The sequence below is a fragment of the Cylas formicarius genome, unplaced genomic scaffold (assembly GCF_029955315.1).
Source record: "Cylas formicarius isolate icCylForm1 unplaced genomic scaffold, icCylForm1.1 PGA_scaffold_5__7_contigs__length_24384050, whole genome shotgun sequence".
Lineage (NCBI taxonomy): Eukaryota > Metazoa > Arthropoda > Insecta > Coleoptera > Brentidae > Cylas > Cylas formicarius.
This window is the reverse complement of record NW_026844341.1, coordinates 16,256,826-16,282,792: the sequence shown is the minus strand read 5'-3', so window position 1 is coordinate 16,282,792 and position 25,967 is coordinate 16,256,826. Positions and strand designations below refer to the sequence as shown.

Sequence of the window (25,967 nt, the reverse complement as noted above, 5' to 3'; positions counted from 1 at the left end):
TCAAAAATACCCTTGAAATTAATCTTGCCATAAAATTGTTCAAAGAAAAGAAGTTGGGAAAACAGCACCGCCTTCATTCCAAGTGAATGGGAGTCCAGGTTTCATATTATCTGTAGAATATTTATTAAGTGCTTAAAGATTTATCAGGGTTTTAGCGAATAAGCTATAAAACCCAAGAGTAAAAGTGGTATGATAAGGAAGAACGCTATCAAACCTTTTAAAAAAAACCTGACGTAAGCGACACCAAAGGTTTTTTATAAACAGACGATGCCAGATTTGAGGGGGTATTCAGATCAATTTGAGAAAAAAAAATGATGAAAAATATTATTACGATAAATGGACACGCGATACAATGGTTTTTATTTTTTATCTCCTAAACGAAGCAAGATATGAGAAAAAATCAAGTAGTAGTTTCAGTCGCTTTATCTCAGACAAATCCGTGAGAAGATATTTGAATTAATTTCAAAAACATTATTAAAAAAAACTTGGAAAAAAATTGAGTTATAAACCTTTAAATATCCATTAAGTCAGTGCGTTTGGCGAACATTTTTTTCATTTTTTATATATATTTTTTAGCACGGTCAGTGAACGCGGCCTTGATCACAGGTTCTTCACACCGCTAAACACCCACACGCATGGGCCCACGCATGGGTTAGCGGGCACCGAACAATGGATAATTGGTATTGTTGTCGTTTTTCACACACGCTAATAATTACGGGCCGATGCCTTGGTGGAAGCAAGTTCAACGAGCTCGGATGACGCAACAATTTTCGAAAAAATAAACGCAATTTTCGATTTTCCGATTCCAATCGATACCCTTACGACTGTACGATTAGGGAACACCACAAATGATCGAATGTTTCCGAACGGCGTTCGGGCCCATTTCGGAAAGTCTCGGTGAGTCTCGTCTCGCGAGGGATCTCGATGTAGCCGAAGGTCAAATGGCAGACTTTGCAATTTAACAGTCGATACTAGAAAGGTATAATACGAATTAGGAAAAGGGTGCTTGTTTTAAAGAACACATTCCTATGCATACGATCAATGACTATTTCCAAAAAAATATAGGTTAATTTTATGGAAGGGTGCTGCAACCCGCATTAAAAACAATATTTTTTATTAACCCGTGAGCATTTTTTTAATATTTTGTTGTCATTATCGCCCCCTATTTATTACAGCCACCGGCTAAGGTACAAGTTGACATTTATCAAATCAAATTTATGAATCACAATGCCCACAACAAAATTCATTTTTTAGCAAAATAGGTAGGGTTTACACCTGATGATTGGAATAAAACTGGTTATAAGCTGACAGAGTTCACTGTGCAATTTGTCCTAGCCAGTTGCCAGTTGAGCCTTGAGGTAACACACATTTATGGGCCCCTAGCCTATTTTACAAATAAGATGAGGAATTTCCCATAGCCACATGGCTTCTGAACTCACGACCAAAGAGCGGCCCAGAAATGTCCCTAAGGACCCCACCAAATCTTTTGTTGTTGCATTGGTGTAGCAGAAAACATTTGTACTGATTGTCCTCTTTTATGATGTAAAACTGTTCAAATGGTTTCAATGAAACAAAAATTTTAAGCACAAACATTTTAATCATTATTTTCGTCATAATTTTTATTCCATCCACATTTCCTTGTATTTGAAGCACAATCGACTGCACCACAATTAACTGAACTCCTGTTTAAATAAGTAATAAAATGTTACCTTAGTAAGATAAATCATTTTTTATACTCCCGTCTGTAAAATACCTAATTACGCACCGCTCTGCCGGGCGGGAAGCGTCGCTTTATCGCGTCAGTTTCGTTTCCCACGAATCCAAGCCACTTTACCGCACGGATTTGGGAGCAATCGGATGTTTTCGGATATATTTCCCACCCTTTGAATTTTGACGTTTCTCAATTACGACGGTCATGTCATTGAATGTATCGGTGTTGTTTTGCGAAAATGTACCCAAAAACTAACGGTCGTAGAAAAAGTATAGTATGCAACACGTTCGGTAAACTTTTTGCATATATGATATATACTATTAATTTTCAAACATATCCCGATAAAAATCGCTGGTTCTAACATTCTGTCACTCGATCACGTGAACGTCACGTCTCAGCTGTTGACGGATCGGCTGTTAACAAACCTACCCCCCCCGGCCACCGGAACGCGAACGCCGTTTTTTCGACAATTTTTGAACATTCGAACATTTACTACCATCTCTACGATTACACGCAATCCTTTGAAAAGGCAATTTTCTTTTGCTTTGAACTGCCGTTACCGAATTATCGGATAGAAGCCGGAAATTTCTGACGTCTGACGATTATTATTGACGTCGAATTCAGTGAAAAAAAGGAACGAGGCCAATATAGTCCGTTTGATGTTGAGCGAGCCGGTAATAAAAAAGGACTGCTTAAAAAGGACGTCTCGTAATAATTTTAAAAACTTTTGCCATACCTCCGGGTATAAAGGCCATAAAACCGGAATTCGCTTTGCGGAGAACATGGGCGTGCGGGGTCAATTTTTTTCGAAATCGAATTTTTCCAAAATATCTATCTGCGCTCGTATAAAAACTTTATATCTCGGTAACGGTAGGTCCTATGGGATCGCCGTTGGTACATAAATGATCACCAAGTATTTTAAAAAATAAGAAATGGCGCCTACAGCGATCTACAAAAAACATCATTTTTCAAAAACTGTTTACGAGACCAAAAAAATTATTGAACCAGAAGAACCAGAGGATACGGCTCTATGAACTGTTATTCTTGAAAATTTTTCAAAAATATACAGTATTATGCCGAAAATTCCAAAAAAAACTGAAAAATGAGTCCCCCTAATATTGAAAATTGGTTATAACTGAAAGACTCTGATTCTGATCTCACTTTCTTTTATATTGCGATATAGCCCGCATAGGCAGCGAAAAACTTTTGTATTTAAGGTTTTCACGTAATGTAGAGGGTGTCCCGATATTCCGTGCTAAATGAGAAATGTGTTAAGTGCCTGATATCAACTTCAAATTTAGCAGAGAAGTAAAAGTCCGTGTCCACATTTAAACGGTAGAAATCAAATTTTACCAAGTATTTTTTGAAAATGTTTGAAAATTTCCACAAAAATATGTTTTCCTCCATAATCGTTCATCCGATCAGCAAAATTCTTTAACCGGCAGACGCAGAAGATCCAGCGCAATAACATTTTTATTTCGAGCATTTTTTAGAATATATACAGTTTTCAAATTATAGGCAAAAATCTAGACCTAGACCTAGAAAATTGTTCTTTTTCAGAGTAAATTATTACCCGCAAATCAAAAATCTTAAAACATATGGCTATTTGATTCAAAAGGTGTCTTAGGCAGCATCAAAATGTACAATTTTTGTATTTGCGGTTTTCGGCTATCACATACGCTGTTTGGGATATTTGAAAAACTCCATATTGAAATCGTTATTTCGGAGGCTACCAAAACGAGATGAAGTCATTGATATTACTTCTAACAATGATTGAATCATATACAGGGTGTGTCGTTATGGGCAAAAAATTGAAAAGATCCATAAATTTCCGTTTTTGTGGGTAAATTATTGGCGATAAATGAAAAACCGTTAAAGATGGGATAATTTTATTTGAACAGTATCGTAAATCGTATCGTGAGAGTTTCAGGTTTCGTCAATTATACATATCATTCTACAATGCAAATAATTTGTGCAAATTTTAATATATAATTCGATGAGATGTGAAGGACACTTTATACAGGGTACATGCACAATTAAATTACATCGATTTTGCGAAAATTCCATAGTGGTCCGCAGGAGCATGAAAAACAATGCTTTCCTCTAGGACAAAAAGCCTTTAAAATAAAGAGCTTCGTAAAGACTTTGTAGACTGCGTACCGCATAGTACGACACAGACGATTCGCACTGCGCTGGATTTTTCGAAATCAATGTTGTTACTTTCGAAAAATCGATAAGATCGAATTTTTCGAAAGGATACGCGCTTGGCAACGAAACTCATATCTCGGCAAAGGGAGGTAATAGAGGATCCCCATTGGTACACAAATGATCAGGATCGAAAAAAAATTTTTTGTCTGTCCGTTCTCCGTTCTCTGTCGACGCTTCATAAAAACCGTTGGAGCCAGGATACTGAAAACTGACCACGAGATACGTAAGCCCATAGGAAATAGCAGCGATTAGAAATTGATAGTTATCTTTTTTTCGTGATTTTCCACAGTTTTTTGTACATTGGTATAAAACACGATAAGTGTCCGAAATTTGAAGCTATCGACTTCATATTTGGCAAGCAAATAGCGTGTGGTCACGTACTGCGTTTGCATGGACTTCAAAAAAAAAATAATTTCTCGAAAACGGTGTACGAGATCGAGTAAAATTGTGTATTAAAAGATCCGCAAGACCCAATATTATTATTATTGGCAAAAAACTGAAAATGGGGGTCTTTTAATGAAAATTTACCATAACTAGTAGACTGCGATTCAAAAGTCAATTTGTTTTACACGAAAATATAGCTCGTGTAGCCAGCTAAGACTTTTGGGTTTAAGGTTTTTACCTATTGTACAGGATGTTCGTGCATTACCGTGCAATACTAAATTTGCAGCCACCGACTTCAGATTTAGCACAGAAGCAGAAATCCAGACCCACATTTAAACCATTAAAGTAGCGCAAAGTATTATTTAAAATTTTTTGATTTTTTTTTGTGATTATTTAGGTTTCCAGAAAAAAAATATTTCCTGCAAAACTATTATTCCGATCGGCAAAATTCTTTCACCGGCAGAGGCAGAAGATCCAGTATTATAACTTATATTTCAAGTATTATTTTGATTATATACCGGGTTTTTCAGTAATGGGCAAAAATATAAAAGACCCTGAAAATTGTCTGTGTGTTCGAGTTATGGAGTGGCCAATATGCAGTTCCGACCTCAATCCGGTCGAACAGTTATGGGATGAGCTAAAAAGTTAATTTTACTCGTGCAGTTATTTTACTATGCTAAACCTAAAATGTTTTTCCTGTATCCAGTCTTAAGACTTTTTATTACGTTCTGGTCCATCGGCTGTAATACACTTGGTGTTTTGCTCAATATTTCGTAGATTTGGAATAAAGAGAAATAATATTTTCCTCCCCTTTAATTCCGCCTCCCATTTCCGTACCTCATCTTCAAAAATTTGCGATGTCATCCATGCAGACTTGTTTGCCTTGTAAGTGACTGGCAAATGCTTGATGTTCTTAAAACATCGTCGGTTAGTTGATTTTTCAATCAGAACTAACTTTCTTTTTTCTCTCCCACTCATATTGGCAGCTACTAACACTGTTATAGAAATTTTTCCACCCACACACTTTTCCCTTCGAAATTTTCTGCTAGTTTTGACCACGTCTTCTCCAGCCAATGGTTAGTGATGTTTCTGTCGACATCACGGACTTCGCCACTTATCTGTCCATAGTTTATACCATGTCTCTGTTTGAACTTCCCCAACCATCCTTCCGAAGCCTTGATATCGATAATGCCAAACTGTTCAGCAAAGTTTTCCGCTTTTAGTTTTACGATAGGCCCAGAGAGTGGACATTTTTAAGACGTTACTGTTGGCTGTTGGAAACACTCCAACATTGCCAGATCCAAATCTTCAAATTTTGGCTTTCTTAGTTTTTTACTAGAACTGCCCGCCGCTTCAGCCTGAATGATTTTTTCTTTGCACTTCCAAATCATGGACACAGTCGACGTCCCACTTTTCTTTTCTCCCCGTTCTATCTCCGGAATTAAAGCAACTTTATCATCTAGAGATAAAATTTTTCGCTAACTCGCCATATTCACCGTATTCACAAGTCAAATTAGAACTGATTGAAACAATGGTGTGCTTTTATACATACCGATAAAGGCATTAACATAATCGCTTACTACGAGAAAAATACTTAGGTCAATAGTCTGAGTAATTAGATTAGAGAAGGTAAAAGATTCCATTAATTACATTCCTTACTTTGATACCTCATGTGCTCTTTTATCTTTCGGTATAGAGGGTGAGAAATTCGTTGTACAGAGTGGATTAATTAAGCTTTGTATTGAGACCTAATAGTACAAAAAATTTTGTTCGTAATACAGAGTTTTACGTTATACAGAGTTTCGCTATAGGGAGTTTTCACTGTAAATGGTATAGATGTCTTTAATTAGTTCGTGTGTCTATCAAAACGCAGTTAGCATTTGCCAAAGAAGCCATGCTGAGCAGGATCTGGAAGAGTCCGAGACGTAGCCCTGTCTACAAAGATGAGACTCGTCAAAACCTTGGTATTCTCCTTTACGAATCAATTAATTATAAACCAGTTGAAGATTAAAAAAGACTGCGCACCATCGTTTCTGAGCGAATTACATCCTTCTTTGGACATGTCGTCAGAAGAAACGGACTGGAAAAACTCACTATTCAAGGGACGGTGCAAGGAACGTGAAGCCGAGGAAGATCTCCAGTCAGATATGTGGACCTCAATGTCAAGCAAACCGGAGTACCGCTCAACGAATGCTTTAGAGCCGCTGAAGACAGGCGGAAATCGAAAGACCTTACAGATCATAGATCATGATGGCACGATGCCCGAAACGGGTGACCGAATAAGAAGAATTACTATATATTATATAATACAATAATACGAAACTAATTATTATTTTGGGGGTCGAATTTCGAAGATTACCAAGGTTAATAATAAGCCTTACCGTTGAAATGAAAATCCCGTGACGCCAATGTTGCACTTCGATCATCCCGAATCGGAAAAAAAACGGCGCCCCAATTTGCCGCCGGCAAATTACAAATAACGACCCCCGCCCCCTCGCGACTCCACCCCGAGCGTATCGATCGAGAGAGGTCCAATCGAAAATATTCGCGAGCCAGATTGAAAACGCAATTCAAAAAATTTATAATCACCTTCCTGCTCCCTTCACCTCCAACCGGACGGGGCTGCCGCTCCCGTGCCGCGCGTCCCTCCGGTGCCGGCCCCGTTGCTGCGCCAATGGTTCGTAAGCGGCGACATCGTAGTGGTTGATCCAGGAGTTCAAGTCGACGCCTGGACACAAAAACAAAATCCTGCCGAATTATATCAGAACCACTTGAAAAATTTATTTATTTATAGAGTTGATTGCGCCATAATAATTTGAAAATAAAAAAAAACTGCGTCGGGCCGCTTTGGAAAAAAAAATTTTTTTTCTTATTTTTCTATCAAGTATCCAAGACTTCAGTAGAAGGGTGTAGAAATTTTAAAAAATATTACGTCATCTATGGAACGCAACCTTAAATCTGTTATCAGACTACGTGAAAAAGTCTGACAAAGATTCACAAACCAGGACTACCCCTTCGACCTATTGTCAGCACCATTGGTTCTACAACATATTACCTAGCTTCTATATTAAACCCCTTTACACTGATAGTTTCGCACTTAATTGCTTTCACATCATTGAACAATTAGAAAGCATTGCATTAGATACACAATATATTCTGGTAGGTTTCGACGTAGAATCCCTCTTTACTAAAGTTCATATTCCTGAAAGTCTCAACATCATTTCAGATATATAAAAATTCAAGAAGCTGGAACCAAACCTTCTCACCTTAATTGCAAAATTCTTGTCCCATTCTTAGATATTCTTATCAATAGAAATTCAGACCTAACTTCGGGTCATAAAAAGAGCACAGCTAACATTTCAGACAGGATGGTCTACAATGATAAATTATTAGATAGTCTTACTGACATTTGAAATGCTTTTGTTGATTTCTTGGCTAAATCTTACTCTGCTAACTCTTCTTCAAAGTTTACATTTAGTAATAGCGATAATATGCAAGTTCTTTATTTTACATCTTTTCAAGAATGCGAAGTACTAGCGGCTCTTAGCAAACAAAAAATAAGACGACGTCGGGACATGATTGCATTCCGACGTTTGTTGTGCGAGTGTCCTAGCTCTACCACTTACATTTCTATGGAATACGTGCCTTAAATCTTGCACTGTGCCTGATATCTGGAAGTTATGCAGAGTTAAACCCATTTACAGAGAAGGTGACAATTTAGATATCACTAATTTTCGTCCCATTTCATTACTTTGCAATTTTTCTAAGGTTTTTTACAATCGTTTTAAAAACAGTATAACATCAAAGCCACATGGTTTTATCACCCAAATCTAGACTTGCGTTCTCAAACTGATGTTGTCTATACCGATTTTTCGAAGGCATTTGACAGACTTGATCATGGGATAATTATTTCAAAGGTATATGATTACGAATTATCATTGCCTCTAATCAATATGTTTTCATCTTATCTAAAAGATCGGCGCCAGTTTGTTATATTTGGTGGACACAAGTCTGTAAAATATGTCGCAATATCCGGTGTTCCTCAAGGCAGCACTTTAGGCCCCCCTGCCATTTAATATATATTAATATATCTCTTGAACAGTGTATCTAACTAAATAAATAAAATAAATTCATAATGCATCACCATCCGGCCCAAAAAGCCATCGGTAATCAACTCTCTTGTTTTCAGATCCGTAAAGCTATTTCAACCCGAGTCACTCAACCCAGAATTAAAACACACCACATCTGCTCTTCTCTCTAATAATTTCCACATTAAGGATATTAAGCGTTCAATCACAAAATACACTTCACCACAACCTTCCAATAGCAATGAAGCCGAAAGAAATCCCACCCTTGCCCTTTCCTTACATTCAAAACACCCCTGACCACAAATCCTTAAGGTCAAAACCAGATTTACCACTTGTCCAAAAATCTCTCAACATCTGTGGTCCATCAAAGACAAAATTCCATTTGAGGTGCCAGGAGTTTACAGCATTCCATACAAATGCGGATAAGAATACATTGGAGAGACCGGACGAAAAATATCAACTACGCTCAAAAACCACAAAAGAGCCAACTAAGTTCATCAGCAGTTGCCGAACACAATCACGAAACTGGACATAAAATTTCATACCATAAAACTAAAATTCTTACATGTAATCAATTCTTCTACCAATGAAAAGTCCGAGAGTCTATAGTAACCTGACAATATTAACCGTGACTGAAGTTACCAATATCATACATCCGAGATATTCATACCTCTCATTGAGGTCCGACCCCCTCAAACAGTATATAAGCAGGTACAGAGTAAAATGCGAGCCAGTTTCAGTCAAGCTCTGAAGACGCCAACAGTATGACTGGTGAAACGCCAGCAAGTGCGACTCAGCAAAAACCGATGCAGGAGGAACCAGAAATTGTGTAAAATAGTAGAAATGTAACTTATTTTTGTCAAATTGACAGAAAACCCAGTACAAAAAAGCGAAGAGGTTTTAGGACAGGTTTCACCTTCGAATACGAATATAAAGTTTAATTCCCGATCTTCATTTCATACGAAATCCCCCTGCGGCTACCGCACCCCACAAGCCCTGACGCGAGAAAAACACCCGTTTTGCTTTATCATCGTTAAACAAAACTCAGCCGACTGGCCTGTCCCGCCATTAATCATCATTACTTCATTCTATGGGTTTCCCTAGTTCAGAGAAAAACCCGATAGAGGGGGGAAGGGAAATAAAGAGAAAAAAAAAACGGCGCCGAACTGTTTTTAAATAACGATTAGGGAGATTAAACGGGGGAATTAGGATCGGAAAAATAGGACGAAACCCTTTCTCGTCAATTTTTTTTTTCGGGAAACTGGGACGCCCCGCCCGCTCTATCCTCCATCTTCTCGCCGCGTTAGTCCTTATTATGTGTCTAACCCTCGTTTCGCAGATCTGGCGGCATAAAGGACATTTATCCCCGCCATCCCCCTCACGGGACAATCAATAACGGCCCCTTAAACTTCAGCTCATTACAAGTCTTGTATATATAAATCAAGAAGGAGGGGACTTCGCCACCCCCCCCCTCCCCCAAGCAGGGACATCTACGGACTCACGGGAAGTCGATGGAAATATTGGCATTTCTTTTATCGATGTTTCCACATTTGGAAATTTTCTAAAACACTAAACAGCCCCTTAAAGAAGTTTGTTGATAAATAAGGCACTCCCAATTGAATCCAAGTTCAAAATAGTGTCTGCCAGCACACTAAACTGAAACTGAGCTGAAGAATTAGGGTATCATGTTGAACTAATGGAGCTGGTTCGTTCACTCGCTCGTGCAATCTTTACTTAGTGCATAAATACTTGGATTAATCCGTAGCGATTGACATTAGACATTTAGGAGAACAATGCCGCTGAATAAACTTGCGAAGATTTATGCGTTAAATGGACAATAGTGGTAGTTGTACACGGCAAAATATCGCGCCGATGGTTTAAGGCATAGTTGCTATTTGTGATCGCAGACATAATACTAGCGGTAAACGTCAATTCTACGGTGTCGAGTACGTTCGTTGAGGGCTGGAATTTCCAAGAGTAAGGATTTACTTTCTAGAATGGCCACGTGCTTCAAAACCTAAGGTTAGTAACTGGTCGCAAAGTCAATGGCAACAGCTTACACACATTTTAGCCCGAAGCAGCTAAAACATTAACGAGACCAAATCACTGGCATTCTAGAAAGAAACGAAACGAAAAGAAGCATGCAACATGTATGCATAATGCCTCTCTCAATGGATCAGGAGTGGACTACGAATCGAATTACTCGAGTTACAGGAAATCTCTGCGATAATCTCAGTCGCCACTTGGCAAAGTGCTAGATCTGAATTGGGCCCTTACAATACTTCGTTTGTGTAAAGCATCAGAACAATAAAATATCACAAAACATTACTATCCAATCCGCCAATCTCCCGCCTCCTAACCCCAAAAACAAACGGGCAAAATAGGATAGAGGAAATGCGAAAGAACTACTCAGAGGCGGTGGCAGGAACTCCATGTTTACCCTTGCAGCGCTTCGCAGTTAAATTTGTAACGATTTTTAAACGAGAGAATCCGCCAGGTACGATAAATTCGTTTTATCTTAACCGGCGAGATCGTCTCCCACCCCCCTTCCGCCCGCAACACGCCGAATTTGCAATTGTAATAAAACTGGCCGCCCCCGGTTAAAATTCAGCGCCCGCGTACGATATATATACGCGAGTGGATTTTACATAAACGAGACGGCGAAACTAGGTAAACGGGGGCCCCGCCATTTTCCTCGTCTTTTAATAACACGCCCCACCCCGCCAAATATTTAGACAGCCGGCGACGTTGTTGATTTAGCTCGCTGCACGCCAATGAGGCGTTCCATCCGAACAGCAGAAGAGTATCTTTGGATTAGGAAAAGTTAACTAGTTTGGCAACGCCGCAACTACGCGCTGCCTCTCGTTTAATGATACGTTTTCCGTTAAAAGACAAAATTTGAATAAAAAGTCTCTTGCAAAATGACTAGAAGATGCGAGTCCTCGCCTTTAAAAAAACTAAAAGCTAAAGTAAAGAGTAAAAAAACGGGAAAATCTCTAATGTAGGTAAACTTTGTGCAACAAAAAAATTATTTTTAATCCACATTTGAAATCGGACATTTGTCATCATTTATCATCAGCACTGCGAGAGATAACCTTACCTTCAAATCGTTCATGCAAACTGTCAATTATGTTGTTTGGGCCCATATGATCAAATTTGAGCCATAAGAAATTCATTATCACATCACCACTGCGAGAAATAAACTTTTCTGCTCCCGTCTCTAAAATGGTTAATTACCCACCGATCTAGCGTGCGGGAAGCGTCACTTTACCACTCCAGTTTTGTTACCCACGGATCCAAGCCACTTCGGACATTTCGGGGATTTTACCGCACGAGTTTGAGAGCAATCGGATGTTTTCGAAGCTTTTACCGCACGGTTTGAATTTTGACGTTTGTCAATTCTGACGGTCATGTCAGTGAATGTATTCGTGTTTTGCGAAAATGTATCCAAAAACTAATACACAGAAAAATGTTATGCAATATATCAGACAATTTAAATACTACGTGCTATATAAAATTTTACTTAGAGTTCACATGAACTTTAGTGGTTTTTTACAGTTTTTATATTAATATATTGCCAAGACTAATTGTACGATTTTCTCATCATCATGTCTCATCAGTACAAACAAAACAAAATTGACCTGCTTTTTCTTGCTTATACGAGATTCTATTTTATCCTCTTAAAAGCTCTATCCTTGCGTGATTTTTCTTCCAATTACGGCCCTTTTTTAAAAAATAAACTACTTAATGATCAGTTGCAAAAGTTAAAAAAATTAACATATCCGTTAATACATCTTTCTGTCTAACGTACACAGTTAAAAAGAGACAACAATGGCAGAATAGGTTTAGTGGCAACTAGTAAATATTTTGTTTGAATGGATCGAAATTTGGTAATCCGATAATCTGTTATTATTTTTAATTTGTTAAATTGTGATTTTTTCGTGACGGTCGTAGAAAATGTATAGTATGCAACACGTTTATATCACTCGTAAATTAAGCGCTCGCTCCGCTCGTGCCCAATGAACTCGTAAGTCAAATATAGTGGGTTTTTATAATTTAATTACTGTATAATGTTAAATAAAAAATAAGGATCCCACTATTACAACGCAAATTTTTTATCCCGTCACAATAAAATCCATTTATTTTAATAGTTTTTGATTGCATAACAATAGGCAAAACCCATAAATTGACTCAAACCCGCATAATAAAACATAATAAAAACAAAGGAATTTGCAATGCTAAATAATGACAGCCCCTTTTTACGAGGGCCATTCGAAATGTTTTCCACCTCACGTACTTAGTATGATAGTTACATACCAAAGTCATTTTGAGCGCGTGGTGTTTAGTTAATAGCCGTTTAAGTGAATGGAAAAAATTGAGTATAGAGCTGTTATAAAGTATTTGTTTTTGGAAGGCTATACGCCTACGAGTTGGACTCTGTGTATGAAGACTTTACACCAGCATTTACAACAGTGAAATTTTGGGCACCGGAATTTAAAAGGGACCGTAAAAGCTTACGAAATTATGAACATTGGAGACGTCCAAAAACTGTAACTAACGACGATAATATTGTGGCGAGCGTTTTTCGCGATAGCCATGGAGTCATCTTAATCGATTACCTTCAAAAAGGAGAAACCATTACAGAAACATAATACGCGTCGTTACTTGACACGCTGAGGGCAGAAATTGCGGAAAAAGGGCCACATTTGCCAAAAAAAAATCGTGTTTCATCCGCCTCACTCACCAGATCTAGCCCCAAGCGACTTCTGTTGTTCCCTCATCTGCAAACTGCGCTCGGTGGACGGGTATTTTTGTTAAGTGAGGAGGCAATCACCCTAGTGAAGAATCGTGTTGAGGAGAAAAACGCTGGGTACTATTTGGATGGGAGGATCGCTAGGAGAAGTGTATAGAGGTACAAGGAGACTATGCAGAAGAAATATAAAAAAAATGTCTTGGGTCATTGTTATGTCGGCAACTTTTCAAATGACCCTTGTATATCTCGAGAGATTTTAACACTATACACACACCTTTTTGGTCGATGACGGTCGACTCAAATGGCAACGCACCTAATTTAAAATAAATAACTCCGGATCGCCTGGTTTCCTAATCCGTTATATTTAATTCAAATCGAAAACAAAAACACAAGAGTATCCCACGCCCCCGAACTCACTCGTTAAGTTAAAGTTAAAGTTATCTCTATCGGCAAGCAAGCGAGAGTTAAGCAACCCCCCTAAAGGTCGACGGCACCCCCTGCGTCCTCAGTCCCACTGCTGCTGTCGCTGAGTCGGACCTTGTCTGAGCCTCATCTTCGGAATGGTCACGTAGGGGAAGCTGAACCCGTCCTCAGTGGTGACATTCATTATATCATACTCGGGCACGCTCTGGAAGTACTTGACGATGTAATCCCGGTGATACTTCGCGCTGTTGGCGAACAGCTCAGGCGACTGGCTGTACTCCGTCCGATATAGGGGCGGGTATCTGCCGTCGCCGCCGCGCGGGGCCTCGATTTCCGCCGCCGAGGTGTCGGACGTGGAAGTCGTCGCCGAAGGCGCACCGCTTCCTTTCTCTTTCACTGCCTCACGCAGCGCTTTCCGTATCCTCGCCTCCTTGGGGTTGTACACGTAGTCCGGATACTTTCTCTTATGCTCCGTGTCGATGGTTTTCGCGCGTTGGAAGTATCCATGCTTAGACGTCGGACTCAGAGCCTTCCATCCCTGCCCGAGACGCTTGCTGATCTCCTTATTCGAGTCCGCGGGGTACAGGTACGCCATGTTTTTTCGATTTTCGTTCGCGTAGAGCATGAACGCGTTCGGGGGGCGCGGCACGCGTCGCGCCTGACCCTCTGACCCGCAACAATCGGCCATTTTGACGGAAATGTCAGTTTGTTGTGGCGACGACAACAGACATTTGCGGCTTCGAGAAGCGCGGAGGATGGGACTTTTTTTTCACTGTTTGTGTATTTCACAGGAAAATGGGTAATCCTACCGTTTACGTATTTCTTACTTTTTACTTGATGAAAATCCACTTAACAAAATAAATAAGAACTAAAAGTTCAAATTTTCACGAAATTATATATATTCAAGTGACAATTGTTTCAACAACACCGTGTCTTTATCAAATGTAATATTTACAAACTACCCGCTACTATATATACCGAAAAATGAAAATAAAACCTTAATTAATGTTGTGAGAATTTAAGTTTAATAATGGAGACGTATTTAAATCTAATTGATCGTTAAGCAATCAATACATTTCAATGTCTCATTTTGTTAATCTCCATAGCTCCATGGCTTTTGTGGCTGTATGTAAAATATCAAAAAATATCAAATTGCATAATTAGAATCTAAACTAATTCGATTCTTGAAAGATCTAATACCTGTTTATCCAATATAAATTTTAGGACATGATCCGCATTTCAACTTGTAGACACCTGATTTTTGAGATTTTGGACACTTTGTTTTATTGTTTTTTAAAAATCCTCCTATTGTGTGATTTCTGAAAGTTATTTTTAAACCACATTTTGACAAATGTTTTGAAAGTTTTTCACAGGATTCTCCTATATATGTAATTGTTTTAAATTTCGTGTTCTGTATTAGGTTTTAGATAAATAGAGTTTACTGTTATCTGGATTTGTTTTTTATTTATAATTTTATCGATAATATACTGATTGTTCATTGCAATTGTTTAATGATATTAAGTTCTTTGTTGTAATTTTCTGTTGAGAGTTGCGTATTAAGAAGTCTGTGTATAAAAGAGTGAAATGCAGCCATTTTGTGTGTATAAATAATAGTTAAGTCTAAAAAATTAATAGAGTTATCCTGTTCAATCTCTAATGTATTTTAAAAAAGAATTCAATTGTCTGTCCTTTCCGACAAAGCAAGCAAAGACATCATTCACGTATTTATACCACCATAGAAAACTTTTGTTTAAAGGATGTAGTATGTATATGTAAGTATGGTATTTTCCAAATTATCCATAAAAATCTCGGCTAACAAAGGACTAAGTGGGTTTCCCATAATCAAACCTTCCTTAGAGATGAAATCTGTCCATTAAATTCAAAATAATTTTGGTCTAAAGATGCTATTAAGCAATCTAATAAATCTTGTTTCACCAATGGGGTTAATCTGTTTCCGAGTGAGGGTGAAATCTACTAAATCTATCACATCCAAATATTTACTAATTTTGTTGAGAGTTTAACTGCTAGAGCCGTTACATAAGACACGACTGGTCTAATGGGCAAATCTTGTTTATGTAATTTAACTAAGAATATAACACAGTTTTAAATTATAATATAAAATACAATTTTGAATCACTTCAGCTTTTATGAGTTAATTAATCGTTATTACGTCACCCGTGTTTTGGTGACTGATGTACCTAAAGTAAACACATTTGTTATATTTAAAAATCTTCTTTCTGGGTTTCTCCTTCCTTACTTGCTGACGTAAAACCAATCATCATGTTGGCTTCTTCAGAGCTTAACACTAACATTTTCGACCCATTATGTTCGATTTATGCATTAATTTCAAAAGTGAAATAGAAAAACCATTACTGCCAATCATTGCCAATTTTCGAATTTTTCATGAAACAGCCACAATTTCGCTATTTTGTGTTACTTCCTCGTAAAATCGAATAAATAACGCAGTCCGGCAACACCGTGCAGCCAGACGTCGTTCGACGACCGCAGTTAAAACTTCCCCATCTATTAAATACGTAAACTGCAGGATTACCGGAATATGTAATTTACCGACTCTCGATGACTATTCTCGGTGAAAAACGAAACGCAATAACTGGCAACGTTGCCACTGGTTACAACCGCCGCGATAAGGGAGGGGAACAAAGAAAATAAAAGTCGGTAGTTTCACAATATCTACCTTGAGGGGAGGAATTTAAGTCATGTCATTAAAAAAATATCGGCACAGTATTTGCCGTCATACTACAAAAAAGTTATTCTAACTAGACCAATATCGGCCTGCTTGGGAACTTGACCTTTCACAGAAATTAGAGGCGAACCACTAAAATGTTCACGTCTAAGCTAAACCGTTAAAGTAGTTTGTAAACCACTTAAACCGGCTATTTATTAGGAACCGGAGATGCAATCCCTCGGTACGTGGTCGGGCGTGTATTTCGCATTTCAGCAAACGAAAAACACAGTTAGACGAGCACCGGCTCGCTGACCCAAACAGAACGCGCCTCTTTGGGTCACCGCAAATGCTCCAAAATGTACCGCTTAATATGGGAAACCCATCGTCAGCATACTGACGCGGCAATGTGTGATCTCCGGGGCATCCGCATTCACCACGAAACTATTTGGCCTGCCCTACCTAACCACCGTTTTCGCATCGCCACTCATAAATAAAGTTATAAAACCGTCATATTTCCGATTATTGTGTTTAATCCCAACACCGATCGTTAAAAATCGAAAACAGCCTTCAGCTCAATGTCGAAATCAAACCGCTTGCTTACATTGAAGACAACTTAGTACGTCACGATATGTTTTCCCATGTAACTTGACAACACCGGATGGATTACGAGCAAAAGTCAAAACACGACGAGAAGCATTTTTACGATTGAATTCCGTACATCTCCGACCTTTGAATTCGGTATCCAGTAGTTTACAAGACTATTTAACATGCAGCGTCCTAGCCAAAAACCTGCTTCGAATATCGGACCAGCGTAGAAACAATGGCGATGGTGGTTTGTCAATGAAATGCATTTACCTGCCGCCGACACACGTCGAACGGGATCTAACGGTGTGGAGTGAACGTGGTGGCGCGCGAAGAACACAACAAACACGACACACCAGCGGCAGCGCGAGAGGAAATCCCGCGTGAACATTTTACGGCACCGACGGCACGACAATTCATTTTTCTCATGGGTTTTCCGATCGACACGCGTCTGTGGTCGAACGGAAATTCGCGTGCATAGTTTTCTTTCGCGGGAAACAGGTTGGCACTCGCGCGACCGACCTACGTACACCACACAATCAACTGTTTGTGTCCGACTGGCTCGTGCTTGTCCGTTTGTTTTCCGCTGAAGCGCGCGGTGTTTGTTTTGCGCCGATCGCCAGTCTGCCGTGCGCGTCCGTATTCCTGGTTGCCTACGGGCGCGGCGCACAGCAAGCAATTAAACCAAACTAGATTGACAAATGCAGTTTTATAAATAATAAGCTTTGATATCATATAGGAGACACCTTATACCCTAATTATGTTTTTTTTTTAATAAATAGTAAAATATATCATGCAAGTTGACATCACGTTAATACTTGGATGTCTTGATATTTATAAAAACATGAACAAATTTGTTAAATGCTGTGAAATAAAGTATTGATAATTCGAATGGTCGGTGATTTTCTTACTAGCTGCTAAAATAGTGCCAAAGAATTACTTTCAATTTGTTTAGGAGAAGAAAACTAACACAGTATCCCAAAGTACCAAAACAAAAGCATAAATTTGGCATAGCTTTGCTGCGCTTTTTTGCGATTGCCAATTAAGAGAGGTAAGTGCCTATATCTCGTAAAGTAATAATCACAGAACTGTAAGGTAATTTTTTTAGTAAAACTGGTTATTAGAAAAGAAAAGGCTGTCTCTCACATCGCGTGTGCAAAACGTCCGATAGAGGGTGCGGCGTTCGCGCAACTCGGGAAGATTCTCTGGTACGGTTTTAATTTTCTTTGCGGTCATCGCGGTTTTTAAGATTGCTGAAACTCGAATATGTGAGCGCGCTTTTTTTTTGTAGTGGCTGCTTTTATTGTGACAATAAATGAAAGTGACTTAGGAAGTCGCATGATCGTCGGGTGTTGGGGTTTTGAAATGAAACATGTAAGTACATTTAGCAATAATTTGGTAATTTTAAAGAGACGTACCCCATTGAAATGCACTAAATTTAATGAGTGAAGGAGTTTGTTAGTGTTATATGTCGACCAAATGACGTCTATTTCAACTGGATTAATTGAAAACAGAAGCAAGGTGTCTTAGTGGAATCGCTAGATTTGGAAACGAGCAATAAACTATCGGGCGACATATTTCGTTGCAATTTTTATTTTGCGGGGGTGGGATTTTAAGATTGCAAGAAAAAGCGGTTCGGGTATTTATATAATACATTTATTTTCTTGTATACAGGAATATATGACGTCGCAAATGCAGACAAAAATAACCACTAAAGCATTATATCCTTCAACTAATTTTTAAATGTAACGTTTTCGGCAGTAATTAAAGTGTATACATAACAGCGAATAATGCGCGATCGGTGGGGACACAAAACACAACAGGGCCACTTTCAAACGCAAGGCTCCACGTAGTTGCCGGGAAATAGCCCCGTGATGCCATCCATTACTCCCTCCCACCATCCGTCGTCGTTTTTCTTTAACACGTAAATTACGGAACTCTCCTGGAAACTCAACTCGTCGTCTTTGTCTGCGTAGTAGTCATAGATGGCGACCACTGGTGAAAAAATAATAATGACAAATTCAGATCCTCCGGCAACGCCTCCACTGCTCACCTTTCTCGATATAATTCTTCGGCACCCACCCCGGCAAGTCCTCCTCATCGGGCACGATCGGCATGACGCCCGACGACGAGTTGCGAGGCCTGCCGAACGCCTCGTGCTCGTCCTCAGGGGGCGGGGGCGGCGGCAACGGCGGCGACTGAGACCCGCCGCCTCTAGCCGCCTGCAACTGCTGCTGAAGGGCTTGAGACATGCGGTGACCCTGAGCATGAGATAGGGTGTGCATCCCTAGGCTGCCGTGGGGCACGGGCCCATGGTGGCCGCCCATTATCATCGGATGGTGCTGGTTCGAGCTCAACACCATCTCCTGGCTGTTGATTAAGGGAGAAGGGGGAGCTGGAAACGACACACGTGCCCATGACCGAACGCTCTGACCTTTTCACCCTCTCCACTTACGCGGCATAACATGCAACTCTTGGCCGTACATTCCCTGTGCCTGGTTCAGCGGCGGCGGTGGGGGCGGCGTCTGCGGCTGCACCACCTGCTGCTGTTGCGTCATCGGGTGCACCATGCCCACCTGGGGCTGCTGGTTAGCTATGGGCAAGGCGCTATAACCTGGCCCCCGCTCCCTCCGCGGATGCCCTATAGGGTAATTGGGAGCATAGTGGCTGGGCACCTGAGGCGGGGCGACGGCCGGCGGTGTGCGGTACTCGCGGCTTCCCTTGCTGAGTGTACCGCCCGACACCGACACTGACCAAAATATTAAATTGGGACCCCCAATGTCACATTAAATGTACACTTTACCTTTGCTGGAGGTTCGCGAAACTTGGGGCGGCGTGGGAGGTTTGGTGGTGGGCGCGGGGCCGACCAGGGGGTTGCCCTGGAGCGAATTCACGGAATGTATGCTGCCCGAGCTGGATCCCCTCTGTTTCTGGCGGGGTGTGCCACCACTACGAACCCCGTGACCTATGTCGTCGAAAACTACCACGAGCGTCAGGCACTAGTAACTCGCAAAAGGCACTTACTTGTGTAATCGATGGGCTTCCTCAGGTACTTGATTGGTTTTTCGGGATTGGCCGGCGCGATAATCTTATACTGTCTGTTTGTTGACTTGTTCGCTGTCAGTACCCCGATCTCTCTTCTCGCCACTTTCTCCTTGTGTATCATAACCGTCTGGGATATATGGTTCATCTGGCTTTCCATTTCTGCCAACTGGACAGACTAAAAGAGATTTTTTTAGCATCCGTCGCGCAAACTAAGTGGAAAAGCTACTAGAAGCTATAAAAAGGTATCCCATTTTTAACCAAAAATTTTCATTTATGGAGCAAAGTGCGGGTTCGTGGTTAAGTTGGAGCGGAAGATCATCCCCATTTCTAAGAAAATATCATAACCACTTTTTGCCGTACTATTATCTAATAGCTTTATGGTCTGACCTGCATCTCTAGTAGCTGCAAAAAATTGTACGCCAAGGTGTTTATTTGATAGGCAACGCTCGCGAGTGACTGGGTGGTGTAATTCTTGGTTTCTTCAAGCGCTCCGCGCTTGTTGTCGGTCTGGAAGTAGTTGGCCTCGCAGTATTCCGCCACCCGTTGCAGATTGGTGTGGTTGTCGGTGAGATTGCTGCGTCCCTCCGGGATTTCCGACCGGAGCAGGGCCGCCAGTTCCGCCATGGTGTCCCCGTCGCTTACCGCGCCCGACTCTTTGCTTGAACTCCCTAAAGGGAGTTCGAGTTTACCACACCCCACGGCGATGTATTGCCGTTTACGTACCGTGCGAGAAAAATCCGACATTCATAATACACAGACCGTGGTCATTTTCCGATCCAGAACAACGAAAGAAACGCTTTCGATGTCAAGCAACAACGTTCCTTTGAAAGTACAAAAAAACAACTTTCCTCTAAAATTTCAGAAACTACTTTGACATTTGGCATGGTAACCAACAAGGTTAGTTGGACCCTAGATGCAATCATGGCCGTTCGTTTATGTTAATGTAATATAACAGGGACCTGCAATATATTATCATCAATTAAGTAATTGGGATTGTGTCGGTTATCTATGCGAAACGAGAAAAAGATAAGAACTTTTGTTGATGCCTCGTTAGAAGTTATAATAAATTAAATCATAATTTGACAGCAATCATCGAAAGAACGGGCGCCAAGTTGAACTAAGCAATTGTTTCCGAAAAATTGGGATATCTGCAATTTTGTTTATCTTTAAATGCGACCGCAACAAATTAAGCAACGGGTGAACGACCTTGACCTCCAAAGCACAACGAGTTTTGGATGGACTGTCTTATTTGGACCTTATCAAGGCTAGAAAAAAAACAGTTATTCGCGAAAGTTCGGAAAGAATGTTTCGTAGATTGTGGTCAGCGTTTACTGAATTGCTATTCCTTTTTTTCTGATTTAAGCTTGCCTTTTTCTAGTACTCTACGACTACTTACGATAAGTCAAAAGCAATATCGGAGCGTGTTGAGTCAGTTTCATGATAAAAACCCTAAAAATGACCGAACCGATAGTAAGGGCAAAGAAAAAATTCTGATTGGTTCGTTAGTGGCCGGTATTTTTGGGGGTTATTTTTATTGTGAGCAGTGCACGTATTTTTGATCCCCTTGAGGTCTCAAAAATTAGTTTCAGTTTATAAACAAAAAAATGTTGCAATTGCGGAACGTAAAAAAACAGGATTTGGGGCGCAAGCCCGAGCAGGAAAATTTCGGGAGGATTTACCAATCTATTCTCTAGACGAAGTAGATAAGCACACAGCAAAGTAATTATTTGTTCGCCTTCTTTTTACTGTTTTTCATAAGTGCGATTTCATTTTAGCGATAATCGGATATGGGTAACCTACAAAGAAGGCGTATACGACATTACCGATTTTATCGAGGGACACCCGGGCGGGGACCAAATAATGATGGCCGCCGGTAGCTCGGTAGAGCCTTTCTGGATGCTCTACGGGATACATGAAAACGAGCACGTCTACGAAATTTTGGAAACTATGAGGATTGGTAACCTCTCTAAGCAGGATCAAGACCAAATGACCAGCGACATGGACGACCCGTACGCAAACGACCCCAAAAGACACGTAATTCTAAAACCGGCAAGCGTTAAACCCTTCAACGCGGAATCACCTCTCGTTTTGCTTTGCGAAAACTTTATCACCCCCAAGTAAATTGAATACCTGCATTGTGTCGAGCTCGCCTTTGGATGTCTTGTTTACAGCGAGCTTTTTTACGTGAGAAATCACCTCCCGGTGCCCGACATAGACCCCAAATCTTACGCGCTCGAGGTGGAAGTGGAGGGACACAATCGATGGTTAACATTGACCCTCGAGGACCTCAAAAGACTACCGAGACACACCATAACCGCTACCATCATGTGCGCGGGTAATCGCAGAAGTGAAATGACAAAGGTAGGTTCTTCAGTTTCGATCGAGCCCATGTTCATCAGCCGAGTTTCGCAGATAAAGCCCGTAAAAGGTTTGAATTGGGGCGCTGCCGCGATAGGCAACGCCACGTGGACGGGCGTGCGACTTCGCGACGTCCTCGAGCGTGTGGGCGTGACCGAGAACGAAGAAAAACTGAAACATGTTCAGGTACGGGCCCAGCTCAAATATAGATTTTCTTCGTCCGACTCGGGTTTCAGTTTGAGGGGGCCGATTTCGACGTCGCCGCTAACAATTATGGGGCGTCTATCCCTTTGTGGAGGGCGGTCGCGGCGCGGGGCGATGTCTTACTCGCCTACGAGATGAACGGCGTCCCGATCCCCAGAGACCACGGGTTCCCCATCAGGGTCCTAGTGCCGGGGGTGGTTGGCGCCAGGAACGTCAAATGGCTCAGTACGTCTTCTTTTCTCGTAACTCGTTGGGCACGATTTCAAAGGTCATTCGCCCAGGCTCAGTATCTTTGCCAGCAAAAGTGAGATTAGGTTATTTTTTATTTTTTCGTGCAGCTAAAGTCGTGGTGTCGGAAAAAGAGAGCCGCTCTCACTGGCAGCAGAACGACTATAAGGGCTTTTCGCCATCGACCGACTGGGATACCGTCGATTTTAAAAAATCTCCCGCCATACAAGAACTGCCCGTCATTTCCGCGATATGTAAACCCTGCGACGGCGATACTGTCGAAGTGGAAAGGGGACACATTGCAGTTAAAGGTAACATTTTTCGGCCATTTCGACCGCGTCTCCATAAAAAACAGGCTCTGCGAGAATCGGTGTGACAACTCTTTGAATGTTTTGATCCCATGTCCAAAACGGATGCGACATTTTTTCCAAATTATTTTTGTAATTTTTTTTCAAAATTTGCTTATGCCTAATATTCCGGTACCAAAAAACCATGTCGTTTGGTATTAATATGAAATTTTCAACCTGTCCTTTAAAATTTTTACTAAGCGTTTTGTTCTATTACTGATAAAATGAACTTCCAAATAACATGAAGGGACTTTCAGCAGTAGTATTATTACAGCTAAATACATTTACATACATTACATTTACATAATACATATGTTTTTGTACTTTTTAGTACGTAGATATTTTAATGTGGTCGCAGAAAACTCATCGTATCAACTCAAACAAATAAAACTGTTCCAACGGTAATGTTATCGTTCTCAACGATAGAGTCTGTGTTCATTCCAACCAATTTTGGAAAATTTGATGTTTTAAAAAAAAAATTCAATATACTGTAGAGCTTCGGTAATCCGGATTAATAAAAACCGAGGCAATCGGGATTAGTGAAACATCCGGATCATTGGATTTTTTTTTAAAGCTATAAAAACTTGGTGGCAGTTACTAAATCGAAATCAATATAATATTTGAGTGATACCGTTATTAAAAAATTGTGAAGGACTTACCGATGCCGCTGGGTATCACTGTGGCGTCGAAAAATAAATTTGATTCACTCCCGAAAATCGGCACGTGTTGTGTAGGTTTTTGTGCATTTAACTCAAAAACACGATTCAAAATAACTAATTCTTTAGATATGAAAAGCAATAATGCGACACAAAACCGATAGAGATTGCTAGTATTGCGAGAATTAAATTAAAAAAAAAAACAAGAGATTCTATTGAAGCAGGAAACCCTTTCCCTAAAAATTAATTAGTATTAATACCAAATAGAAATAAGTAAGAGGTTTAAATCAAAACCAAACAGAATCAGTGAAAATAATCGTTTCGATTCAAACACCATGCCGGGACGGTTCAGAAACATTCGGTTCGTACAAATATTTGTATTACCACAGTAAAGTCTACTTTAACCATTAACCGGAAACGGACATGGAGTTGTCTCACCGATTCTCGTAGACATTCTACTACGGCTGGCGTTTCCGAAGGTTACGCCTGGTCTGGTGGGGGTCAGAAAATCGTCAGAGTGGACGTGAGCGCTGATCGGGGTGAGACGTGGCACGTGGCCAGTTTGGACGTGCAGGATTCGGCCGAGCCGCCGCGTCACTGGGCGTGGACCTTGTGGTCGGTACGGGTACCAGTCGTCGGCGGCTCCGAGGAAGCGGAAATTTGGGCGAAAGCTGTGGATTCTTCGTATAACACTCAACCAGAGAGTTTCGCCAACATTTGGAACCTAAGGGGCGTGCTCGGCAACGCCTATCATCGGGTGACCGTCCGTTTGGCCACGCCCCCATAAAAAAAGCTACTCTATGTCGCCTAAGGGTATTTTTAATAAACAATGCAGGAATCAATTGTGTTTGAATATAAAAATTGTTGACGGTGGTAAAAAATAAATGCTCCAGCTCCATTTTGGTTTCTAAAACAACCCCCGCGCCAAATCTAGGACTGGTTCGGGTGCAGCGACGCATAAATCGGAGCGGCCTTGGATTTCGCCAGATCGGACGCGTTTTTAGCGGCCCCCTTAAGTTTCGCCGCGGCGATGGCGGTGGCATGCGCAGGCGGGACACCGTTCTGGTGCGGAAACAAATTGGCAAGAATGTAGTTGAAGCCGCCCACCATTTTCTGGGAGTTTTTCTTGAAACGCTCGTAGCCGAAGGCGCAGATGGCGCGGCTGAAGCCACGCACCTGCGAATCGATCCAGGCGTAACGCTGCGCCACCGTCTTATCCGGACTGTCGGGACTCTGGGTGTAGACCACCTTCTCGGTGACGCTCTACAAAGGGAAAGATGCATGCAAATTGTACCAGTGCGAAAAGAATCCCAACTTTTACCATGATTTTGGTGAAGCCCAGGTTTCTCGTGTAAGTGATCAATGTCTTGGCTTTTGGGTCCACCACACTCTCTTCCACGATGTACACGTACGTGGTATTTATGAAGTTTTTGGCCCATTTTGGAATGTTGTTGGTTTTGCTGAGAAGTCTTTTCGTGAACAGTTTACCGGACTTCACTTCCCGCGATACCGTGTCCTCGCTCAGTACGTGTTGGCTGTAACGGTTCACCTAATATCATCGCCGTTGCGGCGAAATGAACCGTATTAGTTACCTGTTCGGATTGGGATACCTTTGCCAGAACGCTTGAGCCACCTGCTCCCAGTTGTAATTAAAAACGACCGAGTTTTCAAAAAATTTCGGCATGGTCTCGAAGGTCTCGCTCGGACGATTTATGTAACAATTCCGGGGGAGACCGCGCCAAACTAAATTTCAGATTGACACCGTTTATCCATAACCCGATCCCGAACAAAGGCTGCCTTTCCTCAAGGGCTTCGGGAAAACGACATAACCTTATTCGGGAAGATAAACAATCAATCCGAATCCGCCTTAATGTCAAGCTCCAGGCGCGTTGCCAAATTTATCCGCTAAATAAAGAGCATTGATTTTGAAATCGTTTTCTTCTGTGGTGGCACGCGACAGAAACTAGGAATAAGTTTAAAACGACCGAACGCACCAAATGTTTCATAGTTTTAGCAAATCACTAATGTTACTTAAAAAATATGGTGCCGAAAAATTAAAATATTTGCTCCAAATAGACACCATTGGATGCTAGTGGCATCACCGCCTGATTTTTTTTAGGGCGCACGTGACTGAAGTCTCGTTTTATATTAATACATTTTGAAATTCCAATCATAACGTAGTAATAGTAATGTAATGGAGTTCATTAGCGATCGCAGTAGATGTTATATGTGTACAGTCATTTGAAATAGTTATTTTTAACAACCCGCGGAATGGTATCGACTTTTTGAATATC

The 25,967-nt window shown here is 40.8% G+C and overlaps 4 protein-coding genes across 7 annotated transcripts in view; 1 reads left to right on the top strand and 3 right to left on the bottom strand.

Moving 5' to 3' along the window:
- LOC132701991 (disintegrin and metalloproteinase domain-containing protein 10) overlaps window positions 1-17,419 on the bottom strand; it is a 94,540-nt gene extending 77,121 nt beyond the window's left edge. The window contains exons 1-2 of the mRNA XM_060670373.1: window positions 17,109-17,419; window positions 6,893-7,031 (exon numbers count right to left, since the gene is read on the bottom strand). Coding sequence (XP_060526356.1) covers window positions 6,893-7,031; window positions 17,109-17,226 — 257 coding nt within the window. The 5' untranslated portion in view covers window positions 17,227-17,419. The remainder of the gene's footprint in view (window positions 1-6,892; window positions 7,032-17,108) is intronic.
- A 700-nt stretch (window positions 17,420-18,119) lies between these two features.
- Window positions 18,120-24,515, top strand: LOC132701696 (sulfite oxidase, mitochondrial). Of its 4 annotated transcripts, XM_060669814.1 has the most exons (9): window positions 21,042-21,200; window positions 21,259-21,416; window positions 21,464-21,599; window positions 21,656-21,997; window positions 22,052-22,241; window positions 22,293-22,424; window positions 22,475-22,667; window positions 22,781-22,981; window positions 24,153-24,515. In XM_060669814.1, the coding sequence occupies exons 1-9, from the start codon at window positions 21,184-21,186 to the stop codon at window positions 24,458-24,460; spliced, it is 1,677 nt and encodes a 558-aa protein (XP_060525797.1). In that variant the 5' UTR covers window positions 21,042-21,183; the 3' UTR covers window positions 24,461-24,515. The 4 variants fall into 4 exon arrangements, with proteins under 4 accessions (XP_060525798.1, XP_060525796.1, XP_060525795.1 ...); XM_060669813.1 differs by having other exon boundaries at window positions 20,911-21,416; window positions 21,470-21,599; XM_060669812.1 differs by having other exon boundaries at window positions 20,911-21,416.
- Window positions 18,479-20,776, bottom strand: LOC132701698 (abl interactor 2). The gene is made up of 7 exons (XM_060669820.1): window positions 20,604-20,776; window positions 20,268-20,548; window positions 19,860-20,055; window positions 19,639-19,815; window positions 19,291-19,584; window positions 18,889-19,230; window positions 18,479-18,830 (listed from the first exon to the last, which is right to left on the bottom strand). Exons 1-7 carry the CDS (start codon window positions 20,626-20,628, stop codon window positions 18,667-18,669), a joined length of 1,479 nt encoding a protein of 492 aa, XP_060525803.1. The 5' UTR covers window positions 20,629-20,776; the 3' UTR covers window positions 18,479-18,666.
- On the bottom strand, window positions 24,475-25,889 carry LOC132701699 (protein preli-like). The gene is made up of 3 exons (XM_060669821.1): window positions 25,266-25,889; window positions 24,995-25,208; window positions 24,475-24,936 (listed from the first exon to the last, which is right to left on the bottom strand). The coding sequence occupies exons 1-3, from the start codon at window positions 25,355-25,357 to the stop codon at window positions 24,604-24,606; spliced, it is 639 nt and encodes a 212-aa protein (XP_060525804.1). The 5' UTR covers window positions 25,358-25,889; the 3' UTR covers window positions 24,475-24,603.
- Window positions 25,890-25,967: the final 78 nt, after the last annotated feature.